This window comes from Gadus chalcogrammus, chromosome 13 (genome assembly GCF_026213295.1).
Source record: "Gadus chalcogrammus isolate NIFS_2021 chromosome 13, NIFS_Gcha_1.0, whole genome shotgun sequence".
NCBI lineage: Eukaryota > Metazoa > Chordata > Actinopteri > Gadiformes > Gadidae > Gadus > Gadus chalcogrammus.
Window position 1 is genome coordinate 20461293 of NC_079424.1, and position 26494 is coordinate 20487786.

At 42.6% G+C, this 26494-nt stretch overlaps 2 protein-coding genes and 1 non-coding gene across 12 annotated transcripts in view; 2 read left to right on the top strand and 1 right to left on the bottom strand.

Moving 5' to 3' along the window:
- LOC130401900 (tensin-1-like) overlaps positions 1 to 6689 on the top strand; it is a 37912-nt gene extending 31223 nt beyond the window's left edge. For 4 of the 5 annotated variants that reach the window (XM_056605922.1, XM_056605925.1, XM_056605926.1 and 1 more), the window contains exons 18-25: positions 143 to 274; positions 593 to 685; positions 832 to 909; positions 1165 to 1242; positions 1452 to 1620; positions 2027 to 2095; positions 4414 to 4443; positions 4659 to 6689. In XM_056605922.1, the coding sequence (XP_056461897.1) occupies positions 143 to 274; positions 593 to 685; positions 832 to 909; positions 1165 to 1242; positions 1452 to 1620; positions 2027 to 2095; positions 4414 to 4443; positions 4659 to 4803 (794 nt within the window). In that variant the 3' untranslated portion in view covers positions 4804 to 6689. The remainder of the gene's footprint in view (positions 1 to 142; positions 275 to 592; positions 686 to 831; positions 910 to 1164; positions 1243 to 1451; positions 1621 to 2026; positions 2096 to 4413; positions 4444 to 4658) is intronic. The other variant, XM_056605923.1, reaches the window with a different exon arrangement.
- A 3807-nt stretch (positions 6690 to 10496) lies between these two features.
- Positions 10497 to 10568, bottom strand: trnaq-uug (transfer RNA glutamine (anticodon UUG)). Its single transcript has one exon. It is a non-coding gene; the product is annotated as a tRNA-Gln (tRNA).
- A 5527-nt stretch (positions 10569 to 16095) lies between these two features.
- Positions 16096 to 26494, top strand: part of LOC130401431 (vitamin D3 receptor B) — a 34157-nt gene continuing 23758 nt past the window's right edge. The window contains exons 1-2 of one of the 6 annotated variants that reach the window (XM_056605167.1): positions 16096 to 16182; positions 16868 to 16944. Coding sequence is in view for 1 of the 6 variants with exons in the window: in XM_056605165.1 (XP_056461140.1) it covers positions 18327 to 18363 (37 nt within the window). In the remaining 5 variants the exon portion in view is untranslated. The other 5 variants (XM_056605169.1, XM_056605168.1, XM_056605170.1 and 2 more) reach the window with 5 other exon arrangements.

Sequence of the window (26494 nt, forward strand, 5' to 3'; positions counted from 1 at the left end):
TCAAGGCACGTTCACGGTCATTCTCCCTCTATTGTGTAACAACAGTGATCCATAAGAAATGTTTATGTTGGCCTTTGAATGCCAAACACTGCATTGAATGACTCAAATGTGCCTTGTTGTTCTTCTTCTGCTTGTCCTGCAGCAATAGCAGTGCTGAAGGACAAGGAGCCCGGGTCCTTCCTCATCAGAGACAGTAACTCCTTCCAGGGGGCGTACGGTCTGGCCCTCAAGGTCACCACTCCTCCCCTGAACGCCAACCTCAACACCAGCAAAGGTCTGTTGTGACAAACAGCCGTAACAGAGCTCAAAGAATAAGGTCTGCCTTTTGGCGTAGCGCTTAAGATTAGATCAAAACAAAGGATACCTTTTTAATCCGAGGCAGCAAATTAAGTTATATTGTGTATATCTAAGTACTACTAAGGGTTTTCTCGCTATCATGTTTCAGTTGCATCCTGTTAATATTAAACCAAGAAATAGAAAGTTTCAGCTGAATAATGACGACATAGATGTTCTGGAGGCAGCACCACACAAATCCAAACATAACTCCTGAGTCCTTCTGCACCGACGTTGAAGCCTCCTCTCTGTGCGGCAGGAGATCCGCTGGAGCAGCTGGTGAGACACTTCCTGATCGAGACGGGCCCGCGGGGCGTGAAGATCAAGGGCTGTCAGAACGAGTCGTACTTTGGTTCGTAGCACTGGGGGGGTGGAGCCCTGATGTCCTGTGATATGAGATCCGCTGATACGCCTCACGTGCTCAGCCCAGTTACACGATTGACGATGTGGGTTTCTTTTGATTAGCTCATCCTTTTTCCGTATCTCTCGTTCTTCCAGGAAGTTTGTCTGCGCTGGTATACCAGCATTCAATCACTCCCATCTCCCTGCCCTGTGCGCTGCTCGTCCCAGACAAGGGTAAATAATCTGTGGTATCATTGTGTCTATACATAGCGGCAGCACTGGAGATCTGTTCAATCGTTTGCGTATTGCTTGCAATTTAATTATTTCATTAGCTGAATTAATCGGTCTAATCCCTCAGCACTCGATATACTGCGTGTACAGTGGGATTGTTGGTATCTCTAATGGTTCCCTGCTGTCCAACATTGTGTGCGTGCACTAGCATATGAAGGTACACCACAGAGATGTGATACTATAAATGTGATGTTCTAGATCTGGTGGGAGAGCTCCAGGAGATACAGAGTGTCACCAACACGAGCACGGCGGCAAATCTCCTCAAGCAAGGAGCAGGTAGCGTAACAATCCAACCACGCTTTATCAAGACAATCCCAGTGTGTCGTTGTTCAAGGTCATACTCAGATAAAGCATTAGCAAGAGCTGTAGCATTTGCTTGTGATCAGCATAGACTGTCATACTTACAACGTGGACAAATGCAGGACATTTATTGAAACAATTTGTAACACTATGTATGTTGTTTCTCGTCTTCCATCTCTTCCCAGCATGCAATGTGTTGTATCTGAACTCTGTGGAAACCGAATCGCTGACAGGGCCCCAGGCCATCTCCAAGGCAACCAAATGCACCCTGGCCCTGAGTCCACGTCCCACGGCCACTGTGGTCCACTTCAAAGTGTCCATTCAGGGCATCACTCTGACGGACGGAAAGCGAAGGTAAGTCTCACTGAGGTCAGGATGGTCTTCTGGTTGGGGTGTTGAACGCTACTGGGTTCAACACCCCCATTCGGCCAAGTTATTTTACCTTTGCCCAAATTAGTTTACAATAAGCTTGTTGAGTCATGATACGTTTTGATGAATTGGTTCTTGGGAGCAGACATTTCAACTGCATACTTCAAAGGGCTTAGTCTATGTTCTCCAGTTGGCCGTTGCCACGGAGGGAGCTCTGTTTCACATCAACTTATTTACTCCACAGAGACCAACTGATTTCTCCCTCTTTTTTTTTTCCTTCTGTATGTACATCATAAACTGAACATATTGTTTTACAACTGTGCAATTGTTTTGAATTCATATTATGACCTATTCTGAAAAGTATTTCTCCTGTACTGTTTCGTCTACCAAGGCTATTTTTCAGAAGACACTACCCAATCAACAGTGTGACGTTCAGCAGCTTAGACCCAAAGGACCAGAGGTTGGTAGTGGTATTATTAGAACATTTGAAATGGTATCTTATAGACTGTGGCCAGCTCTCTTCTGCTTGAACCTTCTTATTTATTATAATTGTTTAGCTTTGTCGGCTGCTAAGCTAGTGGACATTAAACTAGAGTTGGGCAATATACAGATATTATGAAAATATTGAGATCTGATCAGTGATAAGTAAGGGATAATGCCCGACGAGGTGTCCATTATCAGGAATTAATGGACTTTGCGGAGGCAACTGTCCTCCGCTACGCGTCGGACGGTTCACGCCTCCGCGTCGTCCATTAATTCCTGATAATGGACACCTCGAAGGGCATTATCTCGCTTATACCACGGTCACTTGCCAAAGAAAATAAATTAAGACCATTAATTTATATTTTCATGCGTTTTACAATCCAAATATAAAGTTTTTCACAAGCCGTAACTTTTTTCCCTGGTAATGCCTGATGGTTTGACTAATTCCTGGAACAACCATTACCCTCCCGTAAGTTGTTCACTCCTCCAGTAATTAGGACGGACCTTAGCTACGACATGGCAACGGGAGGTATTCTAGTCCGCTCAGCTATGAGCCAGAGAGCTAACTTTATGCATTTATTTTATATTTCAAAATTCGTCCAAGCCTTTATACCACAGATACTCCAGGGCAGGGGTCTTCAACGTTTTCCTGGGCAAGGACCCCCAAACTGATGGAGACATGAAGCGGGGACCGCCTACTTATATATTGTATAAAATTGTGTTTTATATTAAACTGGTTCTATAGTGCCATGTATAAATGTACCTTGTTATTTTGCATTCAATGCTAAGATATTCATATAATACACAGGTTCATGTATTCATGTTTTTATTTCAAACATGTGCAAGGTACAGTTAGTAGGGTGGCCATGCCACTGCCATTCATAAACATAACATAATAAGCTGATACCTGTCAAGATCAACAATGTCTGTCAATTGCATGTAATCATGCATACATTGATGCAGACATTTTTTAAATATAAATGTGGAAACGAAAATTAGTGATGTTTGTTAGTGTCTTTCTTATCACTCCACAATAGTCTGTTGACCCAGCGTTTCCGGTTGCTAAGCGACGTCAACATCTATGGTGGACTATTTCTCTGCTGATCGCTTATTTTCCCGATAATGAATGGCGTTCCTCACATTATCCCTTACATAACAGCACTCTCTCCCTCCCAACTGTGTTGGCTGCTCACTCCCATCCAAATACGTATTGTTTGCGGCAGAGGAGGGGGTAGATATAAAGACCGGACGAGAAACTGACGTCGCTGTGCTGTCCTTCTTCTTAATTGAAGGAGCAGGCAGAGAAAAGCTCTCTCCTGCTGGACTTTCATTAAACTCAAATGCATACAAATGTGGCAGCAAGTCCTGATGTGTCAGGTGTGCGCGAGAGACATACAAATGTACGCTTACCACTTTTGTAAATGCCATTCGGATAGCTTAGGAATAGATCTATTCCGATTAGAAATCGGATCAAAAGTGTGCATGTAAACGCGGCTAGTGTGTTGGATTCATTTTAATGTGTATTTAAAGACATTTCAATTTGTGGAAAAAATTGCGGGGGGAATATAAAAAAAAAGTCAAATCAACCAAAAATTTCGCAATCCCCCCCTGCAGTACCTCTGCGGACCCCCTGGGGGTCGCGGACCCCCTGTTGAAGACCGCTCTGCTCTAGGGTCTATATAGCATATAACCGCCGTGTCTGATTACAGTTTAATTCATCTTTAACATTTTACCAGCTCTCGTTTTGAAGACGGAATCACCGCGCCATTCGTTTCAATGGAGAACACGACGGTCTATACTTTCAACATAAAGTGTACATATTTATAATTTGAAATTCGTCCCAGCCTTTATACCACAGATACTAAAGGGTCTATAACCGCGTTTTCTGAATACAGGCTAGGGATTACAGTCTGATTACAGAATGCATTTTTCACAATTTACCAGCTCTCGTTTTGAAGGCTGAACAGACAATTTGGCAGGTGTCCGTATATCAGGAGTTAATGCACACCCTGCAGCCAATCAGAATTGAGCATTCCCCCAGACCGTGGTATAATGCTAAATAAATAATGGTAATATAGTGATACATTTTCAATATATATAAAGTATACATTTAGTAATACTAGATACAGATATCGCCCTACTCTAGCTTGAATGTTCTTTGTGTTTTTGTTCTCGGGAATTTGTCCATAGACTTTATAGTTGGCTGCTTAAATGGTTTGACCAAGCAATGGATTTCGTCAGAGAGATTGTCCTAAGCTTTTGTCCCCGTCTCTATTTGTGTACCCCGTGCTTCAGGTGGACTAACTCTAATAGCACATCAAGCAAGTAAGTGCTTGGGTCTATTGTGTCATTGGTTGTCTGTTCACTTTTTGCATGTTAGTCTGTGTTGCTTTTGTCAAATATGTGTGATACTTGCATGGCAAATTATCAACCTACAACACATTTGTCTGTAATTCTGAAAGATTTTTAATGTTGTTGTTATATTCAATAAAATAACAATAAGCCTCTTCTTATAACCAATCCCATCGCCCTTCCTGTAGGATATTTGGCTTTGTGGCGCGGCGGACAGGAAGTACAACCGAGAACGTGTGTCACCTGTTTGCAGAGATCGACCCAGAGCAGCCTGCAGTCGCCATCGTCAACTTTATTAACAAAGTCATGCTGGGCCCACAGCTTCGCAGATGAGATGAGCTTAGACACAAGAAACTCATAAGAACATCCAAGGATTTCTATATATAAACAAGATTACTTCTGAATGAGGTGTTTGTGAGTGTATATATATGTATGTATATATATATATATATATATATATATATATATAGACATATATATTTGTGTGTGTGTGTGTATGTCTGTGTATTTGTGTGTTAGCGTGTGTGTGTTTTCGCATGTGTGTTTATGTTTTGGAAATTTATACCAGCAGCTCACTTGAGCTTGAGTGAGTCATTTGGGGTTTTATCATGAATCAAATAGAAGCAGCGACAAAACTTTTCAAGCATTCATGTATTATTTTTTTTATTCTGGAATGCTATTTTCTTTTTTATTCAAAATTATTTGTTTTGTTCATGTACTAAAGGATGAATGTAATCTCACATTGTGGACCTTACATACATTGCTCAGAACCATTTTTTAATGCTAAATACCTTTGGAAGGTTTGTTTCTACGGTAATAGTACATAATTACTTTTTACAGAATTAAAACCCAGTTACTCCGCAGGCTCAATGGGGTTGTCTGCACAACAATCCAATATCACATAGATACACATTTTCAAAAAAAGGTTGTTTGAGTCCATCAATATTTCCAAGTTATCCTTTTGCGCTTCTAGAATATTCTGATTTGTAGATTAAGAAGTGGTCTGAGGGTCACTGTTTAATCCCAAAAACTGGGTGACACGACATGTTGGTACCTTAACATTGTTGAACAGGTCCTGCTGATATAACATCGATCATATATTGCATATGTACAGTTTGGTCTTTTTAAGAAGAAAGGACCAAGAACCTAAAGCCAAAGACTTTTTTTGCTGGTCCTGGCATGTTTATTATCTGTGTGCATTTTTGTGTGTTTTATATACGAAGGCAGCACATTGTGTGGCTTTAGTTCACATAATTTTCATAACATGTTATAATAAAAGTTTAATAACAGAACTAATATATTTTAAAGCCCTCTATACAATGTGGAGAATAAAACAATGTTTCCAACGATTTGCTCATACTAATAAAACAAACTTGTGTGTTTCTATATCTGGTTTCTGCAAGTTTTCAGGTGGTTCCCAACTGGAAAGTGGATTCACTGAATGCAAAGTCGCAAAACGCCAAAGCATATTCCAAGTCTGTTGACTTGCATCTCTGTATAGGCGACGCCCCTAATTAGGCACAGAAAAGACTGAAACCTGTTTACAGTTTTTCTCAGTCGCTTTGGTTCATTTCTCAGATCAGAACTGAAATTCTCAAAACTACCTGTTCAATCTTCACATCAGTGTGTCACTTGTGCACATGAAAAAACCTGTTTCTCATTTATTTGAACACGTTGCAAATGCTTTGGTACATCCATGCACATGATTATGTACAATTCTCTGCTCTTTCCTACATTATCAATTGCTTATGTCATGTTGATCAAAATGTATTGTAATGGTCTCTATGGAATAGTCTCACCCCCACAACATTTAGGTATCAGTTCAAGTCTTTACATGCAAAATGGTTGAACAAGTTGTCATAATATGTCAAGCATATTTCTATACATTTCTAAACACTGGCATTAGACTTTTTTTTGTTCATTTTTCTAAATCTGTCCTGAATTGGTCAATTGCCCCCAGGTGAATCTTGACTTTCTCTAATGAAGGGAATTGTTTGAAGTGTTGGATCAACCAATGATCAACCAGTTTTCCTGAAGTAGCTCAAAGGTGCATCTCATGAACCATTAAGCATATATATAGCTGGAGCACAACACAATGTTACAATGTTTGACAATGGAAGGACAAGAAATTGGACGGGGTCAACAGAGAAGAGGAAGAAGAGTGAGGCTGCGTGGCAGAGGAGTTGGGAGGCACAACAGAGGAAGATGCAGAATGAACATTCCTAATGAGATACAGTAAGAGCCACACTTGTAGACCATGTTATCAATCAAGGGCTTTTCGTCAACAGAACAGGTATGTAATCTAACAATAGGCACTGTACTGTATACTTTCTGTAATGCTTCATATTACAGTATTCCACTTGCATTTTACAATATTCAGTAAGTATACTTTTACTGTACTGTACTTTTTTTCCACATAGGATGGCAAGACAACCTAACAGGGGTGGCAGAAGGCCCCTTTTCACACCTGAACAGGAGCAGGCTATTTGCACCATGGTTGTAGAAAACAATGCCATAAGACTGGTGCACTCACACTAGGCCATCTGGCCGTGGCCGTTGGCCGTCGCAACTGTGGCCTGGCCACGGTAGGCTCTTGTACATACGTCATCACGTCGTAAGTAACGCCCCGTGCCCACTACCTCCGTCCGTTGACTGATCCCCATTGACTTTGAATGGGGACGGACGCGCAATGCATTGTGGATCCGTCCGTTCCGTTGGAGCCTTCGGCTCCGTCAAGAAGTTGAAAAATGTTCAACTTTTTCGGCAGCGACGGATCCGTCATCCAATCAGATCACGTATGCAAATTTAAGCACTGTGACGCGACTCGGGCTCTGACGATACTGGAAAGCGGGAAATCGGGTAATCTTGCCTCGCAACAAGCAGGAAGAAGCGGGAAGAACCCGGCGAAGCGATTTGATTGGCTGACGGATGCCGCTGCAAAGACTGACGGGGGCATGTAGCGTAACCCTACATGCCCACTGCACTGTCAGTCAACGGACGTGGGAAGGCGTGGCTGACTGATGGGGGAGTAGTCTTTGCAGAGGCATCCGTCAGCCAATCAAATCGCGTCGCCGGGTTCTTCCCGCTTCTTCCTGCTTGTTGCGATGCAAGATGACCCGCTTTCCAGTATCGTCAGAGCCCGAGTCGCGTCACAGTGCTTAAATTTGCATACGCGATCTGATTGGATGACGGATCCGTCGCTGCCGAAAAAGTTGAACATTTTTCAACTTCTTGACGGAGCCGATGGCTCCAACGGAACGGACGGATCCACAATGCATTGCCCGTCCGTCCCCATTCAAAGTCAATGGGGATCAGTCAACGGACGGAGGTAGTGGGCACGAAGCGTAACACGTCATCACCAAGCGTCCGCTGCATGGACCATAATAAAGTCTGTAATATAACTTAGGTGCGCAAGGCAGCTGTCACGTTAAAATTGTATCGGGGGGGGAAATTGTACCGGCCTACGTCATCAGTTGTTGACAACTTGACAACTGATTTGATTGGGTTGTCCGTTGCCGGGCAGGTTTCAAAAAAACATTCGGCTCATGTTTCCAAAGACGAAATAACATAATACAGATAACGGATTGCTAGATAACACTTGTTTTTACTTTATATTTGTATTGTATTGAATTGTTTAATCGAATTTAGCTAGTAAACTGAGTGTTTAAAGCAGGTTTCAAAAACCTGTCTTGTCACGCTCAATGAAGGAGTGCAATGAACGAGCATGAAAGTTTGCGAATGTTCAAGAACCTTCCTACGTCATTCGACGCGATCGCCCGTTGCCAGGCAACAGAGGATCGCGTCGTCTGTTGCCAGGCAGGTTTGGAATTTGTCAACAACTGATGACGTAGGAAGGTAAAATTTTCGCCCCCGGTACAATTTTAACGTGACACCGCCAGTCAGAGTTTTAACAACAATGGACAACAACACAGAGAACACAGTTCGCACTTTGCTGAGTCTGTTGCTTATTTGGATATATGTTTTCCGTTTAATGGGAAAGAAGGCTCGTCGCCTTTATTATGTCCGTGGTCGTCGCATGGACCATACGTCATCCAGCTCAGGTTGCGTAGCCGTGCGTGTGCGCGTGTCGGCTCATTAGCATCTGTACCTTAGCGGCCCGTACCGTAGCAGCACACCTCTCCCAAGTGGCCAAATTGGCCTGGCCTGGCCAGACTGGCCACACTCACACTGGCAGATTTGAGCACGGTTAGGTGTGAAAACGGCCACGGCCACGGCCAGATGGCCTAGTGTGAGTGCACCCTTTAAAGAGTGCCATTATAGAAGACAACAATATCTTTGAAAACATCCAAGCAGTCAGCATCTCAACCATTGACAGGGTTCTGAAAAGACACCAAATGAGTATGAAGCAGCTCTACAATGATCCATTTGAAAGAAATTGTGAAAGAGTGAAGGAGAATCTATCTCTGAGAATGGTTTGCTGACGCATATTCCCCTTACTGGGCCATACTATACAGAGCGTCTTGTCACCTTTTTAGACACTCTCTACAGGGATCTCATCCCTGAACCAGAGAGGGGTAAGATTGGAGATGACTTGCCAAAGTACGTGATAGTTTGGGACAATGTCAGTTTCCATCGCTCCAACATCATCAGGCAATGGTTTGACCCACAACAGGATGCTGATGGAGTTCCTCGCACCCTACTCCCCATTCCTTAATCCCATTGAGGAATTTTTCTCAGCATGGAGATGGAAAGTTTATGATCACCAGCCACATACAGAGATGACCCTTCTAGGGGCCATGGCTGCAGTGTGTGATGACATCACAGCAGATGCCTGTAGAGGCTGGATAAGACACTCTAAAAGATTCTTTCCACGCTGCATCGCAGGAGAAGATATTCGTTGTGATGTGGATGAGAATTTGTGGCCCAACAGACAGGAACGTCAGGAGGTGTTGGAAGACTGCACTGTAATTCCTACAGTACTGCATGTACATACAGTTTTCCCTAAGGACATTATCCTATTTTCACATTTCTAATTTTGTTTTTTTCTTTGTGCTATGCAGTGTGTTCTTTTCCTTTCTGTATCACAATGACATGGTCTGTCAATAAATTACAGTAAAATCTTAAATGTGAATTTTGTACAGTCTCTTGAAATCAATCTCCCACATACACTAAGGTGTAACTTACAATAATTGTCTTCAAACCTTTAACCATAGTTTTACATCAGAACATCCCTCCAGAGTACACTGTTATATCGACAACATGACTAAGCAATTTGACTGTCTTATCCGTAGACAATGACACAAGGACTTGTCATTCTGATGGCACTGACAAGTTCATTGAAACATATTTACTTTTGAGAGATGAACTAAGGATTTTGAGCAAGAGACTGGCTTTTGTAGGTAATCCATGGTGTTTTGCTATTTGAACGCATTGTTTTGAGAAATGCACTTACTGCTTTGCAAATTTCAATTCTGATCGGAGATATGTACCAAAGCGACTGAGAAAAACTAACTAAAAGTAGAGAAAATATAATAACATGACATTTATTAAGCTAAGGCTTTTGCCCAAAAGGACTTGCAATAAGTGCATTCAGCAATTAAGATATAACCTAAGTGCAAGATAGGGAGGAAGAAAAGGACGAGAGAAGACATTGGTAGGTCATTAGGGCGCTTGGATTTGAACCATGCTCTTCCTGTCACCCTTCTGTTAGCATGCACTGAGTCAGACAACCAAAGCACGAGAGGGGTCAGGTGAGCCAACCAATAGGTAAGGATAGAGTCTAGGGACGAGGAGATACATGGCACACATATACATAAACATTCACTAATTACATGGGGGGGACTTGTATATTGAGTTTGTTTATTTTTTCCAACAATTACAGGTCTTCCATTCTTTTTTAACCTTATTGCCAAAATAATATGTAGGCCTACTCTTTGGACAGTAGATCCTCAAATGCATCAATAGGAAGATAATTAAGTTAAATACCAATTTTACCGGTGCACGGTTGTAGCCTATATCGTTATAAATTATGTAAATGAGGTGCACCAAAAACTCTCAAAAGGACGAGGTCCCACCGAGATTTGAACTCGGATCGCTGGATTCAAAGTCCAGAGTGCTAACCATTACACCATGGGACCAACACAGCCATTTTGTCCTACAATGGAAAATAAACCTTTTTAGATCCTTCTAATCGTTTCATAATAGCTAAAGATAAACCCTGACGATTGTTGATATTAAAACGCAGAACAAACGACGAGCATATAAAACCGGCAGTACGATATAGCCGTTTTGACGACGTTATTTTACGGTTGGTAGCTCTAACGAGCTAACGCTAGCTGTCGTAATCTCACTTAATCCCATTAGCCGTCTCTTTCGGATCAACGACGCTAATGGTGGTACGTTGTTTGTTGCTCGGATCCGGGATGATACAACATACTGGACAGTATTCGACAGATAATACAGTGCTGATATCAATGAATCTAGATCAAACGTTTGTGGATCTCCTCCTTCCTGCAAGCGTTACAGTTTGGGTCATAGTGTAATCAAAAACATGGCCAGTAGATGGTGGGAGCACTGCTTGAGGTTAGGTAATAGATTTGAGACCATCATTTCTAGCTTTCTTTCTTTGACCAAAAAATATGGATTTATTTTAACAAAACATCGAAAACGTTTGAACACCTTATATTTTCAGTAGGTAGGCCTATACTTGGGAAAGAAGAAGCCCGTTTTACAAGTGATGGACTATGAATTGCAATGCTTTACCAATTCCGCCACAAGAGGGCACTATTGCCGCTGGGACTGCTGTGAGGATTAGTGATGGATTTCATGATTATTTTCCTTGATTCATTTCGCGTCGGTCAGGTCGCCAAGAAGAATCGTTCAGAATTGTTCGTTCGTTCGTTCAGTAGCGTTTCCAGTAGTGGGGAATCAAATCATGGAATGCATGGTTCTCCTCCCTCGTTCTCATTCTCAAATGATCGTGGAAATGGGTCATCAATCAACAGTGGTGGACGAAGTACTCAGACCATAGTCTTGCTATTGCCAGACCAAGCTCACTGCCGTCATTTTCTTCAGCACAAAAGGCGTGATCAACGGGCCTAGTTCAACTGACTCTGTATGCGATTAGCTGCTTGCCGTCGCTTCCCTGTCGTCATTGTGTTAAACCAGCCAATAGCGCGCCAAGGGAAAAAGCCAGCTTGGTGATCGGAAGCAGAAAGAAATGTATTCCTCTTCTCCACACCCTTGTGCAGGGCGAACTCAAATCACCGGCAAAATCGGCGGGGCTACCCAGTCTACTCAGACCACGTACTTGAGTTAAAGTTGAGATACCTAGTATAAAATATTACTCAAGTAAAAGTGGAATATCTCCCTTTAAACGTCGACATAAGTAAAAGTATAAAGTACATGGCTTCAAATGTAAAAGTAATTTGGTGTAATGTAGTTCCAATGTCTTGCTTGTCCATTTAAGCTTTAAAAATTCCTACTAACAACACTCTAAATACAATGTTTTCGATTTGTGATATCTGATACTGATATCATTTTAAACTAGAAAACGTATTTCCTGCAGAAAATGTGGTGAGTGCTGTAGTGTGAAGTGAGGTTAAAAATATCTTTTAGTAAAGCCACATAGATGTAAAGAAATGTTAAATGGTGTGTGTGTGTGTGGGGGGGGGGGGGGTTGTCTGTGTGTATGTGTGTGTGTGTGTGTGTGTGTGTGTGCATGTGTGTGTGCGTGTGCAGGGACACAGCCACAGAAAATGTATGTTTGGTACATGAGCTAAAATAAAACAATCCTCAAAATAATAATGCATAAAATGATCTTACATTTATGTAGAACTTGAAATAATCATGCAAGAACTTAAAGAACATCAACCTCAAAGTCAACACCAGCTCGACTAAACATCAGGAACATCATACTTTGTTACTGTCCACTGTCAATCAACACAACATTACAACTTTACCCAAACGCCGGTGGGGATATGTAGTTGATTATTGGAGGTTTACCATATCAGCCAGATAATAAACTTGATTTAGCAATGATGGAGGGGGTCCCGGGTCGCTTGCGTGAGAACGACTCATGAAAGAACAGACAGACAGAAAGACAGATTCAAATATTTTGTTAATCTGGCATGACACAGAAAATACAAAGACAGCATGCATTTACCATTTCACTGATATTGATTTGTATTATCGTACGCTCGCTCACTAAGCCTCTTCCCTCTTCACCACTCACAGTCAGTGAACGAACAGCGAGTCAGCGACTAGTGGGCTTGGGAGGAGTCGAGTCTGAGAACGAATGAGACAAACGAGAGTGAAGAATCAGTTCGGTTCGTTCTTGTTAAAGATTTGTTCATTCAAACTGATTCGGTCGCAAACGACCCATCACTAGTGAGGATAGGATGGAAGAGCATTTTCTCTATCTACTCTATATTCTCTTGGCTTCCTCACTCTTTCTTGAGTAAATGATGAAAGAAAACATATTCTTTGTTTGTTTCGTTAAAATTAAAACCCATAAAACATTTTTTTTTCTTTCAGAATGTACAGAATAAGTTAAGTCGGTAAACTTTAATTACACTTCAATTAAACATAAGGTATGTATGTTTACCTAAATATTAATCATCACTGAGGGTAGCATGTAAGCCATGTTTAGAGTAGCAAAAGTAGGCCTATCTGTGGACACCATATCTGTATCCAGGCAGGTATATGCACAAATAAAGTTGAACAACTGGTAAACTCATAAATTATGGATAACCCAAAAGGTATTTCAACAATGTCAGCTCTCCTCACATCAACATATCTTTGAATAGAGATATCAGAAAGACTCAGATCAGACTCAACAACACTCAAGAGAATATAAACAAACATTACTGCTCAAAGTGAATGGATGAGAAGTGAACACTTGTAATACTGATTGGGAGCCTTATGCTGTGTTTGCTACATGGAAAAGGTAAGCAATTGCAATCAGAGACAGCAGGGTTCTTTTATGCTTAAAATTCAGCTTTTGAGAAAAACATGTGATACACTTTCATTGCTCTGGTAACTGTGGATCATAAATGCTGATGGATACCAGTTTGAAAGCAGAATATTTGGAGCTCCACAAAGGTTTTCCTTTCTTTTTTCATGAGGCAGCAGCTGCAGATTAACAACATTAACGGATTTTGAAATGATGTTTTCTGCATTTTCATGTTTTTTCCCCTTTGTCTACTCTTCACAGTTCACTAATATCTGAACGGCATTTGTTCAAATCTGCTTTTATTATGCCAATACCATTATTGTCATTCAAACATGTTTTTTCCAACCTCACTGAAGCCTTGATGTGAAAAACAATTACACGCCAAAAATAACCAGGGAAATTGTTGTAGACCTTTTTGTTTGCAACTTTCAGGCCCTTTGAATTGTGCTATTCTTCACCATTCTGTTTTATGTTGCTCTGTACAACCTGTTCCCCTGGAAAAGGTCCCTGCTTGACTCACTTCAATCGCCCTTTAAGTGGCTACCGTATGATTCAAACCAGATAGATGGAATGCACATATTTCTAATGAGTGATGTTATGTGATTACATGTCGAGCTGGTCACTGCCTCGATCGGCTTGTTATGATATACCATGAGGTTATTTATAGCATGATGTATTTTGCAGTGCCACAAAGACGGCTTTGGTCTAATTTTAGATCTGAAAGTTATTCTAATTTAGGATCCCGGCCCTTCCTGCAAGCTGATAGCAGACACTCGGCTCTTTGAATGATTTTGTCAAGCAGGGCATATACAGTATAATGATCAGAGCCTGTGCATCTACACATCATGCCGCAAGGCCTATTAATCGGACTGCAAAGCAGAACTAATAAACAGAGGGTTAGCAGGAGCATGTAAGGATGTGCATGAGGACATGCACAAAAGGGCCCCCCCCCACACGCTGTGGGGCCACGTAAATCTCCATTAACCAACAGCTTGAACCCGCGTTGGTGCCAGCATTGAGACTGGATCAACCCACCATCCACCCAACACCCCAAAGCACTATTACTCCAGCCACATACATCCTCCGCATATAAGACCTTCAGATGACCAATGCTAGAAGCAATCATTGCAAATACATACACCAGTAGGCCCTTTATCCTGTGTCAATTGGTCTGTTAAATGGTGTCTATCGTGCTGGTTAGTGCAGATATCGCTATAGGTGTTGTGGTTGCAGTGTACAGGCAGAGGGTGGATGGCATCAGTGAAGAGCACAACACTAGCGTTGTGCTGACTGCCGGATCAATGCAGGGGATAAGTGGAGGTCTGAATAGACTGCGAAATATGGTGTTGTCCATTATGTGGAGAAGAAACCATTCACAACTGTGGTAAGCTTGAAACATGTCATCAGAAATAGCATAGACTCAAATAATTGACATCAAGCGACAGCATCAGGGGTTGCTGTTGGGTTGCTGTTGTTGCTTTTGGGTCGAAGAACATAATCGCACTCAGCGTCATCTTTCCAAAACGAATGGCCTCGTTGTTTTTGAACAGAATGCCTATGTTGATGTATTACTAAATCATAGGTGCATTCTGCCAAGTAAAATATACACGGTCCAGGTTTAAATTCCTTCCTAGACTTTTCCGTATCCAGTAAAACGTTTGTGGCGACCTGGCATTCTGTAGCATACTCGGCACCAGTAAATAGGCTTACTAGTTCCTGATTGACGGAGAATGTGTGGACCCTGAGGGGGCCACGCGCCCCTGACCTTCACCTAGCTCCCCCTTAGCCCCTTAAACAACACTAGGCCTACACAGACCCTCCGTCACCAAGCAGACGCTTCTTTTTTTTCTATACGCAAACCACAAAAAAACACAAGAACAAACACCTCACGTGGAATGTGGGGCGATATTGAATTCAAGACGTTTTAATGATAGATAGATATAATGTCAAGTCAGAATGTGACTGTTGTGCAATCGTTCCGCTTTCAAGGGGATTCACTGGTGTATCTCATCCATTGCAGATCTAAACACCACGCCATGCAGTAGCAGCAGCAGCATTGCTGTCCACATCCTACAACTGTACTGCAGAGTGGACACACCCCTCAAAAGCAAAGGCTTCATTGCACACAATTGTACAAGGTTTTTTATGGAGGATCGAAATAAACAACTTGTCATATAATTGAGGAGTGGCGTATTGTGGTTTAATATACATAGATATATCTTTTTTAACAGCTGTTTATTATCAACAGCGTTACAAATGTGCGTTTAGGTAATCTATGTAGAAGGGAGTCTCGTAACAACGTGGCCATAAAACAAAGGCACAGCTATGTGCTACTACAGAAACCGAAGCCTATATAACCCCTCGGACCTCCAAACTGCGTCATTTCTCAGCCCTATGCCTTTACGCGCGAGCATAACGCCACGACGCTACACGCGACCGCGTCGTCGTGAATCTATAAAGCATAACATCGAATGAAACAATGTTGCTTTAAACCTCACGCGGTCCAAGTTGTTTACCTCTTCGCTCCCTCTGACGTCATGACACACCCCTGTTTTGGGGGAGGGGGGAGCCGCTCCACATGTTACGAGCATTGGATTTGACCAAGCGTAGCCATCCTGGTATGAAATGTCACCAACCAAAACACGGGATACACACCGATCCCTTCGCTGATTGGCTAACGCAGGGGCTGGGGGAAATCCCCCTTTCCCGTAGAGGTTCAGAACAGGGGCGGGGCATCACAAAAAGTAATGGCCATCTATTTAGGGTCTGAAGAAGGAATATTTCTCGTCAGTCTATCGGTAATATAATTATCCTATTTTACGTTGTGCATGTATGTAATTGCTGCGTTGCGTCTCTTTTTTATTCCACCCCCCGTTAATACGCACGCCTCGATTTCGACGCATGTGGCATGAAAACAGTGACTGAGGCGCTTCAACTTGATAGCCTGTTTTAGGGTTAACCAGCCAGCTAGCCACGCAAGCTATCGCTTCTTCTGCGAGCCAACGTTTGGACTCGTCGGAAGGGCGTGCGAGTTTGACGTGTTCTTCTCAGTCCCGAGTTTTATACAACGCGGTCTCAACACTTACCTGATCTCGCTATAACGAAGCAAAACAACATGGAGGCGGAGGGGGATTACTTTGCCCGAGATTGACGGCAACGAGCGAGGGGGAGAGAATAAGAGCAAGTCAGTGTGGATGGGAAAAGTTGAGCTGAGGTATGAAACTCGCATGCACAGAAGGAATGTGAAAGTAGTATTTCTGCTGAACAACACGCGTGGGGTCGATCTGGCTGTACGGCACTGAAATGAGGTGAAAGAAGCGATGCGATGGGTCTGTTGTTTGGTAAACTCTGGTTCTGTCAGGTGTTGAGGTTGTGTGTGTGGAGATTGTTGGTGTTGTGTAAACAACAACCACAGTTTAAGCAGATGGCTTAAAGGCCCTCTCAGTGACTTGCGACATACCGTTTTGCTTTTGTATTGAACAGGATTAACAACTCGGAATAAACTGTAGAAGAAAGGTTTCAAGTCTCACTTTGGATAAAAGGGCATGCAACAACATCAGGTGAGTCGTTTTTTTCTGTTACATGTAATACATGTGATTGTACCTACTAGGCTACATACCTTATCTATTTATTCTGTTGTTAAGAATGTGCTTGATGTTAACGGAAAATCAGGGCTGATTAATACAGTTTATCACAATTATATTGCTTTGCACCGAATCTGTTGGACAGCCGTTCAGTGGCAAAATGTCGTGTTTGTGTTTTAGTTTATTGATCCTCTGTTCAATTGTACATGTTAACCACCGCCACAGAGAGCAATATATAGCCTAGGTAAAGTTGACAAGGTTGAGTTTCTTGAAATCTTAAGTTTCCTGAAAAAGTTTAAAAAAATAGTTAGGTTACTTTAATTCCTAAAGAACCGAGCGCCAGAAGGAATTACTATTGTCCAACTTGAAATTGTAGTTTTGTTGTTGTTGTTGTTGTTGTTGATACCCAGAGTCCGGGTTGTTGTTGTTGATACGGTTTGTCTGAGTACTATTGGGATATTGCCATTATTCAATCAATTTTTTTTTTTTTACATAACCTTAAACTAAGCCACGGTTTCAGCCGTTTTATTCAAACATAATACGAATGTCCATATTAGTCATATAATGCCCTTATTAATTCTGGATGCAATAATAGTGTGCACAATGTGTTTACCTAACACAATCTATTCACCAGAAGCAATTACTGTTTTAAAGGTAGATAGCACTTATCTCTCGAAAGTGCACTTTCAGAGCAATTTGTATTTTCATTAAAACGTGGAAACGAATCGTACACGTGGAACTGTGCTATCAGTGGATGATCTCTGCATCGTTGACTTCCATCCATTAACGGATTGCCGACCTTTTTCATCTTAAATATATTTTAAATAACTCAGCTTCTGGAAACAGGAAAGGAAAATAAGTTGAAGATTGTTTTCCGTTTGTCAACTTATGTAAGCACATAACCAACAATTGACCACAATAAATGTATCTAGCTAAATTAGGAACACAAATGGGGTAAAGATCTCAAGTATTATTTGCCTCATTTTATGTATACATAGCATAGGCCTATATAATTTAAGTTTACTAACTGCACCAAAACAGCAGAATCTGTAAACTAGTTTTGGTTCAAAATGGGACTAAAGTCTGACACAATGGCAGGTTGTTTACGGAGCAGTGTGGTACCAATGGTACAGTCCATTACGTCTCCTATACAATCACTCTGACTCCCCCTTTTGTGACGGCAGTAATTGGTTGCTTCCGCTAGCATGTTACCCTATAGAAAGAGGCCGCTGTATGTTACTGCATTGGCCTGTTGTATGTGGTTCCATCCGTAAGTACGCCATTTGCTAGATATGTTCAGTGCTTTGGGGCTAATGAAGTGTTAAATTCCCACTTACAACCGACGGTCTCGCATTTCCATGTCATGGTGGATGGTTACTTGGGCAAACAATTCAGGTAATGTTTGATGTGTGGAAACAAAGTCATGCAGAATGAGGCCCTCTTGTACCACACAAATTACCAATATTTTGTTTTTTAACAGCTGATTTTAAATCCACACATAACAACTCTAAATCATCATTTGAAAAACATTGTTCAGTGGAATTAAAATCCAACTGTTTCACATGTAAATAATCTTTCAAAAGTATTTAAAAATATGCTTTTATTTAATTTTAATTTAAAAATGTTCCAATCGTACAAAAATGTGAGGGGGTGTGGATGAGCGGACAGGCAGTTTTTGGGTGGAAATTATGTAACTGACTCTGCTTAAGTAAATTTTGACCCACCTCAGCCACATGTCTGTTTTTTGTCCGGCCCTGTCCAGTTTGTATGTGTGCATAAGTGTGTGTGTTTACGAGAACACTTATTCGCTGTGTAATTCTGTATAGACATAGACAAGTCGTTTGGAAGGTGTGTGTGTTTCAGTGGGCCTCTCCCTGCCTCGTCTCTTTCCCCTCTCCAGAGTCCAGCAAGGGGCCCACTGTAAAGGGGGGAGGTCTCTCTCTCTCTCTCTCTCTCTCTCTCTCTCTCTCTCTCTCTCTCTCTCTTCCCCCCCTCCCCCCCCTCTGCAGGCTGGTAGTGGGGCCAGGGCAGGGGAGTTAGTGTTGGAGAGACCATAGGGTTGGACACGGGACATAGGACCCCCACCTCCCTGCACTCCTCCTCCCGATCACTAGTTTAGACCATCCTGTGTGGGGCACAGGTCACTTTGTCATGTGCTATAACTGCTGCTGGAACATGTGCCCTGTGATCGCAGAAAAGAGCCAGAGTTGGGGCGTTTGAGATGCAGGGAGGGACCATGCAGAGAGAGGGAGCTGGAGGGGATGTTTAAAGAGATAGAGTTGTCCAGTTGTTTAGTTGTAATGAAATATCACTTTGTTTGTTCGGTCAATACAAGGTCCAGGTTTTCTCTTGCTGTCATTATATGTTATTTATTTTTCCTCTTTCTATGGTCACCATGTATTTGCAGTTGTTTCATCCAGAGAATTGTGAAATAATAGATTCTAATTTTATAGGAGCCTTTTCAGTATTAAGTGTATTTTTTTTGCATTCTATGGGCTTCACAGCCAAACAGGAACTCTACTGAGATGGCGGGATACACTTCTAAACTGCGATTTTAATGTAATATCCATTGGGAACATTTTGAAACATGAGACATATCCAGTTTGATCAGGTTTTACTTAGGCTGTTGTTTAGGGCACGGTACTTTGTTATTCGCCTGTTGTGTTGAAATAGAGAGGACTGCTATGTCTGAATGCTCCTCAGCAGGTCTGCAATGCTAGACACACAGAAGTTATTTTGATGATGGTGATGATCGTGTCTTTTGGTGCCAAATGTTATTTCTCTGTGAATCAGTTCAGAAGGGGAATATTGGTTGAATACCCAATGTCTTTAGAACCTAAAAAAATAACACTTTCGAAGTTCATAAACTGCTGTTGATGTTTATGTTTATCTTAATACGCCACCAGAACAACGCTATGCTGCGATGCACTTTCGGTTTGATGTTGTGGCGTTCCTAGTAGGGGAGAATCATTATTGTAAAACTTATCAAACATTGGTCTGAACATGTTAAACAACTATATGCAGCGATTATGGATTTATTTAGGACTATTTAATCATACATCCTGCTTTAAAACTTTACCAAAATACACATCAACATAATATGAAATCTATTTATAAGATGTGACTCAATTCTGAAACACTAAAACTATGTTCAACGACAATATTTCTGTAATTGTGTATGGTTTCATGACAAGCACTCGTTCAGACGTTAACGTTGGCCCCCTAAACATCCCCATGTTTAACGTGACTTCACGTTGAGCCCGCCTGCCGTTCTGTGGGCCTTGCTGTGGCAGACCCCAGTGTATTTCCAGTGGAGCTCAGTTCTCGCCGCAGCCTGGGTCATTCCAGGTCTGATTTGTTTTATGTCTTTGCTGTACTCGTTGTGACCCAGCCAGAGGTATGCAGTAAAACACATGGACTTTTTTTATATCCTTCTCTCTCTCCATTTCCCTCTCTTTCTCTATCTTCCTTTTATCGTTCTCTCGCTCCTTTTTTTGGGGGTTGGGGGGGTTGGGGGCTGCTGAGAAAATGTTGGCAGTGTGTTTCTGTTTCCAAGCCGATTGTAGAATTGCGTCATGTGATGTGGCAGGGGGAGGCTCATTGGACCCTCGGAGTGGGCCCCCTCTCTCTAATTCGGGCGTTCAACGACCGTTCCTTTTTTCCCTGGGCTGTTCTGGTTCTGGATATGATTCCGGCTCTAAGACTAGTGTGTTGGGATGTGGTTTGTAAGCCCATTGCTAGCATTCTTAGGATGTGATGCCAGAGGGTTTTTTCTCCCTCTCTGCGCTTTCCTTCTCTTCTCTGCCTGTCTGCATGCAGTTAAATTAATTCCTCCCTGAAATGCTGTCTGGGTCCTCCTCTTGTTTTCTATCCTATACGTCTCGACACCAGGACGCAAACAAAACGCATTTATTTGGATGCGTGATTACGAGGTGCATCGTTTAATCATGCTTGCTGGACGGTGGCCGTACTTTATACTCTCCTTTTATATTGACATTGATTCGATGGAGTCAGTCTTACGTCTGGGCTTCGTTCCAGAGCTACACACGTTTGTCTCGTGCTTCTCTGTTGCATCGACCTGACAAGGGAAACCAATGACCACTTCACTGTTTTGTAATCACACACAGCATATTCGTACTGGTGTACGAATGTTGTACGCAAATGTAAAATAGTGAAAAGCGCCACCAATGTAGCGGGATTGTTCCCCTGGCAGAGACCACTCTTGCAATGCAGTGAGAAATAATCCCTGCAACAGCATGACAGCATAGCAGGGTAAGAGGGCGAGTTACACTACACCAAAGAGACGCACTCCTCGAAGTTTGAACCTCATAGTTAATAATTACCACTGATTGACATGTCATGCAAGGTGGAGTAAACAAGGGCAAGTCGTTGGGACTCTGTTTGTTGGGCGCCTGCACTGTGTGTCCTTAAACCTGACCAGGATGGAGCTGTGGTGTCCAACCTCGGCTGCGGGGCTCATGCATGTCATTTTAAACCCTAGAAATGAATAAATCAGCAGAGGAAAAGATGAATCACCGAGTCCCACCGCATGCTAAGTAAAACCTGCTCATCCTTTCGCTTCTTGCTTGGTGCTGTAGCTTAAAAAGGGAAACTCCCCTGCCCTTCACCAGAACTATGGCAAAGAAGAAGAAGAAAAAACATCTTAATTCTTCAGCTCTCACCACCCACTAAAAATGACATGCTGCAGTTAGTCGTGTGGTTTTTGGTAGATAATTACACCAGGGCCCATCTCCTGTTCATCTTCCACCACCACTCCCTCAGTCAGTCTATTTACCATCATTCGCCTCCTTCCGTCTCCTGATTACAGAGAGCCGAGCTGCGTCTCTCACGTGAGGCTTCAGTAGCACGCCGACACACATTAATTCCTACACAACGTACCTTTTTTTTGTGGCAGCTCCCCTGTTTTGGGACAAGTCAACCTCAGCATCCATTATTAGGCTGTGTGACCTTTGACCTGATGACTCATAGCGTGAGTGTGGAGGGGAGGTGGGTGGTAGCCCTCACATGCTGCAAGTTCCTCCCCCCTTCCCCTCCCACCTCCTCTTCATGCTATGCCCTGGACCAATGAATTTCCTGTGCATACAATGACCGGATCAGCGAGTGCTTGGAAAAAAGGGGGCCTGCCTCGCGCTCCATCAACATCCTATACGCGGTGACGCACCCTCCCTGTCTTGTCACATGCTCAAGCATCGCATGACAAAGCACACACACATACTGTTGAAGGACACAGGGACGTATGCATGCATAAACACGATGTGGCAACACTTAAGGCGATGAAAAGAAGGCTTTCGCCATCCCGTTCTTTGTTTTTACCCTGAAGCTTGTTTTTTGGTCACAAACAAAGATTTTCTGTAGGTCTCAACATACAGCCTTATGAGGAACGGGTCGGATCACTGAACGGTCCCGCTCCGGCCCAGTGTATCCGTAGCAGCTACGGGCACCCTGGGGCTTTGTGGCGCAGAATGTCACCGCCTTGAAGAGATCGTCTGCCTCCTCTCCCCTCCGTCAGCTTCATGCTTTCTATACGTCCATAATCATGTCCTTCATCGTTTTATTGTATCTCGGCATGTTTTCCAGTTTATCCTCCGCCTCCCCCCTGTTCCTCTCCTTCTGTCTCGGTCCTCAGTCTCTGTGTCTCTCCGTGTGTCTCTGTGTGTCTCTCTGTTTCTCTTTCTGTGTGTCTGTCTATGTCTCCCCGCCCCCTCATCTCTGTCTCCTACTCTCTCTCATCTCTATTCCCCTCCTGTGGGCTCGGGCTTCCTATCTGCTCACCAGTTGCGAGGGGCCATTCAGAGGGCAGATGTAAAAGGCTTGGCTGAATTGTCTGTACGGTGATCGCGATGTGCTATTGAAATATTTAACTTGAGATCATGCATTGCATAGTTTTTTACCATAAAGGGGCAAAGATCATCCACGCATAATGTTACAGCAGGCCGTTATTCCAGAATCATTTTATGTTGGTTTGAAAAATCTGTGGTATGTTTTAAAAGTACATGCTGTAATTCACCCTGGGTAAACACTTTAAAGATCTAGTTGATTCTGATGTTTAAGGCCGTCTTGGAGGATGTTTAAAACGCAAATAGATGACAGTGAACTGTAAATATTTCTGTTAATGTGACAAGAGGGAGCTTATGGACCAGAACCGTGACTAGATGTGCATATGACGTAAGATATTTCTAGGATATAACTTCCGGTTTGGGTAGAAACCTCGGTATTTGAAAAAGAGATATTTTGAATTCCCTTAAAATAAGCAGCAACATTTATCTGTGGGCAAGGTAACATGAATCGACTTAATCACAACAGTTTGCCCCTCTTTTAAGTGAGGTTCTCTCCAGATCCGGCACGGTCTTTCCACGCTGCCCCTCCCCCTACTTCCACGGCCTAGATTTAGCCCCGATCCAGGGCCACCGTCAGACTGTCAGCCCCTATATGTGTCAGTGTGACATCCTAGTGCAAAGTTGTCACACACACATCCCTTACCTCACTGGCCTCGTGTTTTGCCCTTCATACATGGCAAGTGTCTCCCTGGGTGGACCTTCTCAATCTCAAATGTTAATTGTTAATTAACAATAATTACATATGTGACAAACATTATAAACTGCACTATAAGATCATCAGTCATTTAGTGGACGGAGGGGGTCCATATACCTTGTTATTGTTCGATTCAGAATTTAGAAAAGCTCCTGGTGAGGTTACCTCTTAGACTCCAGTTAGAAATCTTCCTGATGATGGAATGTTATGATGATTCATAGCAAAACTACTTTAGAGCCAGTTGGATGAGGCCCAGATCCACATTGGTTAACCATTATGGTGCAGGAACGCTGTAAACTAATCACAAACAGCATTACTGTTGCTGTTCCCTTGGATGTTTTTTTGACACTGTATCTAAGCCTGACATTTTTTATTTAGTGCATTCAGAAGTGGCTTTGTGAACAGTGAATTGTCTCTGTGTGTGTGTGTATTTGTGCTTGTGTGTGTGTTTTGTGGTATGTGTGTGTTTTTTTGTGTGTGTGTCGAATGCAATAACAGTCCTGATTGATTGTTGCCGCTGGAAACCCGTACACAATACCTGTGTATCCAAAATGCTTGCATGGCCTAGCGTGCCACCGACTGGAATGAGTCTAATAACTTAATGCATTATTTAGAGCCTCCTCTGTATGGTATTATGCATTTAGTGCAATGGTCTGTCAGGGGCTGCAATGATCTCCCGGGATTAACCATAGATTTATTTTTATATCAGTTGATATTTATTATCTTGGTGTGTGCTGTTAGCGAATACTAACTCGCTAAGTGTGTCCGTCAATTGTATCATGAACAGTGAAATATAGCTTTATTGTGCGACGTGCAGTTTGTAGCCACACTGGTTGGTTTCAAAGTCAGGCTTCCATAATCAGACCCTCCAGGATTTTGCGATGTTGCGATTTGCAACTTCAACACAACATCAAACAGTCAACACGAATTGAGTGCTGTGTCGCAATTTTAACGAACCACCTCAACTTTCCCGCAAATTTGACCAATCAGTGGTGTCGTCTTGAACTGACGTCGACAAACTACCTTCCGCCTTACTTCCGTGTTTACTACTTCAAGCGATTCTATCATTCATGCAGTATGTGCGCATCCGACGTTTCACAATTGCAGACAAAGAATAACTGCAGAACTCACGAAAAGAGGTCCACTTAGCTCAGGAGGTAGAGCAGTTGTCTTGTAACCGAAAGGGTGCTAGTTCAATCCCCAGCTCCTCATAGCTGAGTGTTGATGTGTCCCTGAGCAACACACTTAACCCTAACTGCTCCTGACAAGCTGGCTGTCGCCTTGCATGGTTGACTCTGCCGTCGGTGTGTCAATACTGTGTATTGAACGCTTTGGATAAAAGCGTCTGCTAGATGCCCTAATTATAAATTGTAAAAGCACTATCCTGGTATTCTACATGAAAGCGGGGGAAAATTATTTTGCACTGCATGCAATATTGTGGTGGAACATAAGCGGAAATCTTCCATTGATAAGCATTTTGCCACCGCGAAACAACTACAGAACTGCAGGCAGGACGTCAGACGACGAGTCACATCACTATGACACAGGCTGTTGCATCCAAGTCAATTGCTAGCGCAGAAGGAATCAAGAACCAATTATTCATAGGACCATTTCTCAGTGTTTTTGTTCTTTTAATTAATGTTTCTTTCAGTAAAAACTTAATATTTAACAAATTACTCGGGGAAAATTGCAGTAATAACATCAGGAAAATCACAACTTTTATCGCAACTTTCACTTTCTCTCGCACTGTAATCGCATCAAAAACATTGAAACAGCTGCAACTTTCATCGCATCTTTTTGGACAAGCTCACGCAACATTAGGCATTTTAGGCCGCAACATTCTCAAAAATGGCCCACGAAATCCTGGAAGGACTGCATAATAGTTCTCAAAACTCATTGTGTGTGTGTGTGTGTGTGTGTGTGTGTGTGTGTGTGTGTGTGTGTGTGTGTGTGTGTGTGTGTGTGTGTGTGTGTGTGTGTGTGTGTGTGTGTGTGTGTGTGTGTGTGTGTGTGTGTGTGTGTGTGTGTGTGTGTGTGTGTGTGGGGTGAATGCTACATCCCCGCGTCTCAGCAGGGTTCCGGAAGGCCTCCTTCTTACAATACTGTATTTGAGATCAACTGAGGAGTGTTTGTTGTTTCTAGGTAGAAATTTCTTTCCCATGAAATGTGAAACTGTGCTTCTAAGAAGCTGCAACCTGGTGGTGGAAACAGGAAACAGGAAACTAGTTAAAGCGCAACCAAAGGAAAAAAAGAGAAATTCCATTCGATCATCCTGTTTGCATTGCTAATGTCCTGTTTTGGACGGTAGCCCACACATTTTTAGGGCTTTTGTGAAAAATCGAAATACATCACTAACCCGCATGATGGTTTATTTTGGGCCCTTAAGTCGAGGGTTCGTCTGATTGATCGCTTAAGCTAAACCATTGATGTTAAATTACCTGGATGGAAAGTGTTATCTCTCAGTAAATAGTTGGCTGGCCTTATCTCAACGTGTGAGTAGATCAGCCCTATCTCAACGTTGTTATACAGCCGTTGCTCTTTGCTAATATGCTTTTCTTTCTACGCTAGGTGTGTGATTCATTGATGATTGACCTGTGGCCATTTATTCCCTAGTATTATCTGGTTATTAAGTCATCAAATCTCGGCCCTGCTAAAATGTCTCCCATTTGGGGCCAAGGGTGATGTTTTGTCACTCGTGACCCTTGACCCAAATCTGTGTGCTTTACCTCTGCCCTCCTAGAGAGGTGAGCATAATGCAAGCGGTTGGGTGGAGTGAAGAAAAGGTGAGCTTTGCTCTGTGTTGTAAATGTGGCGGAAAAGTCCCAAGATTTGTTCGTTAAGACATTTTCAAAACAATGGCACACCCATCATCTGTCCAAAGCACAAGAGGGCTGAAGCGCGGGTCACTACTAGGGGTGGGAATCTCTTGGCACCTCACGATTCGATTCCGATTATGAGGTCAACGATTCGATTC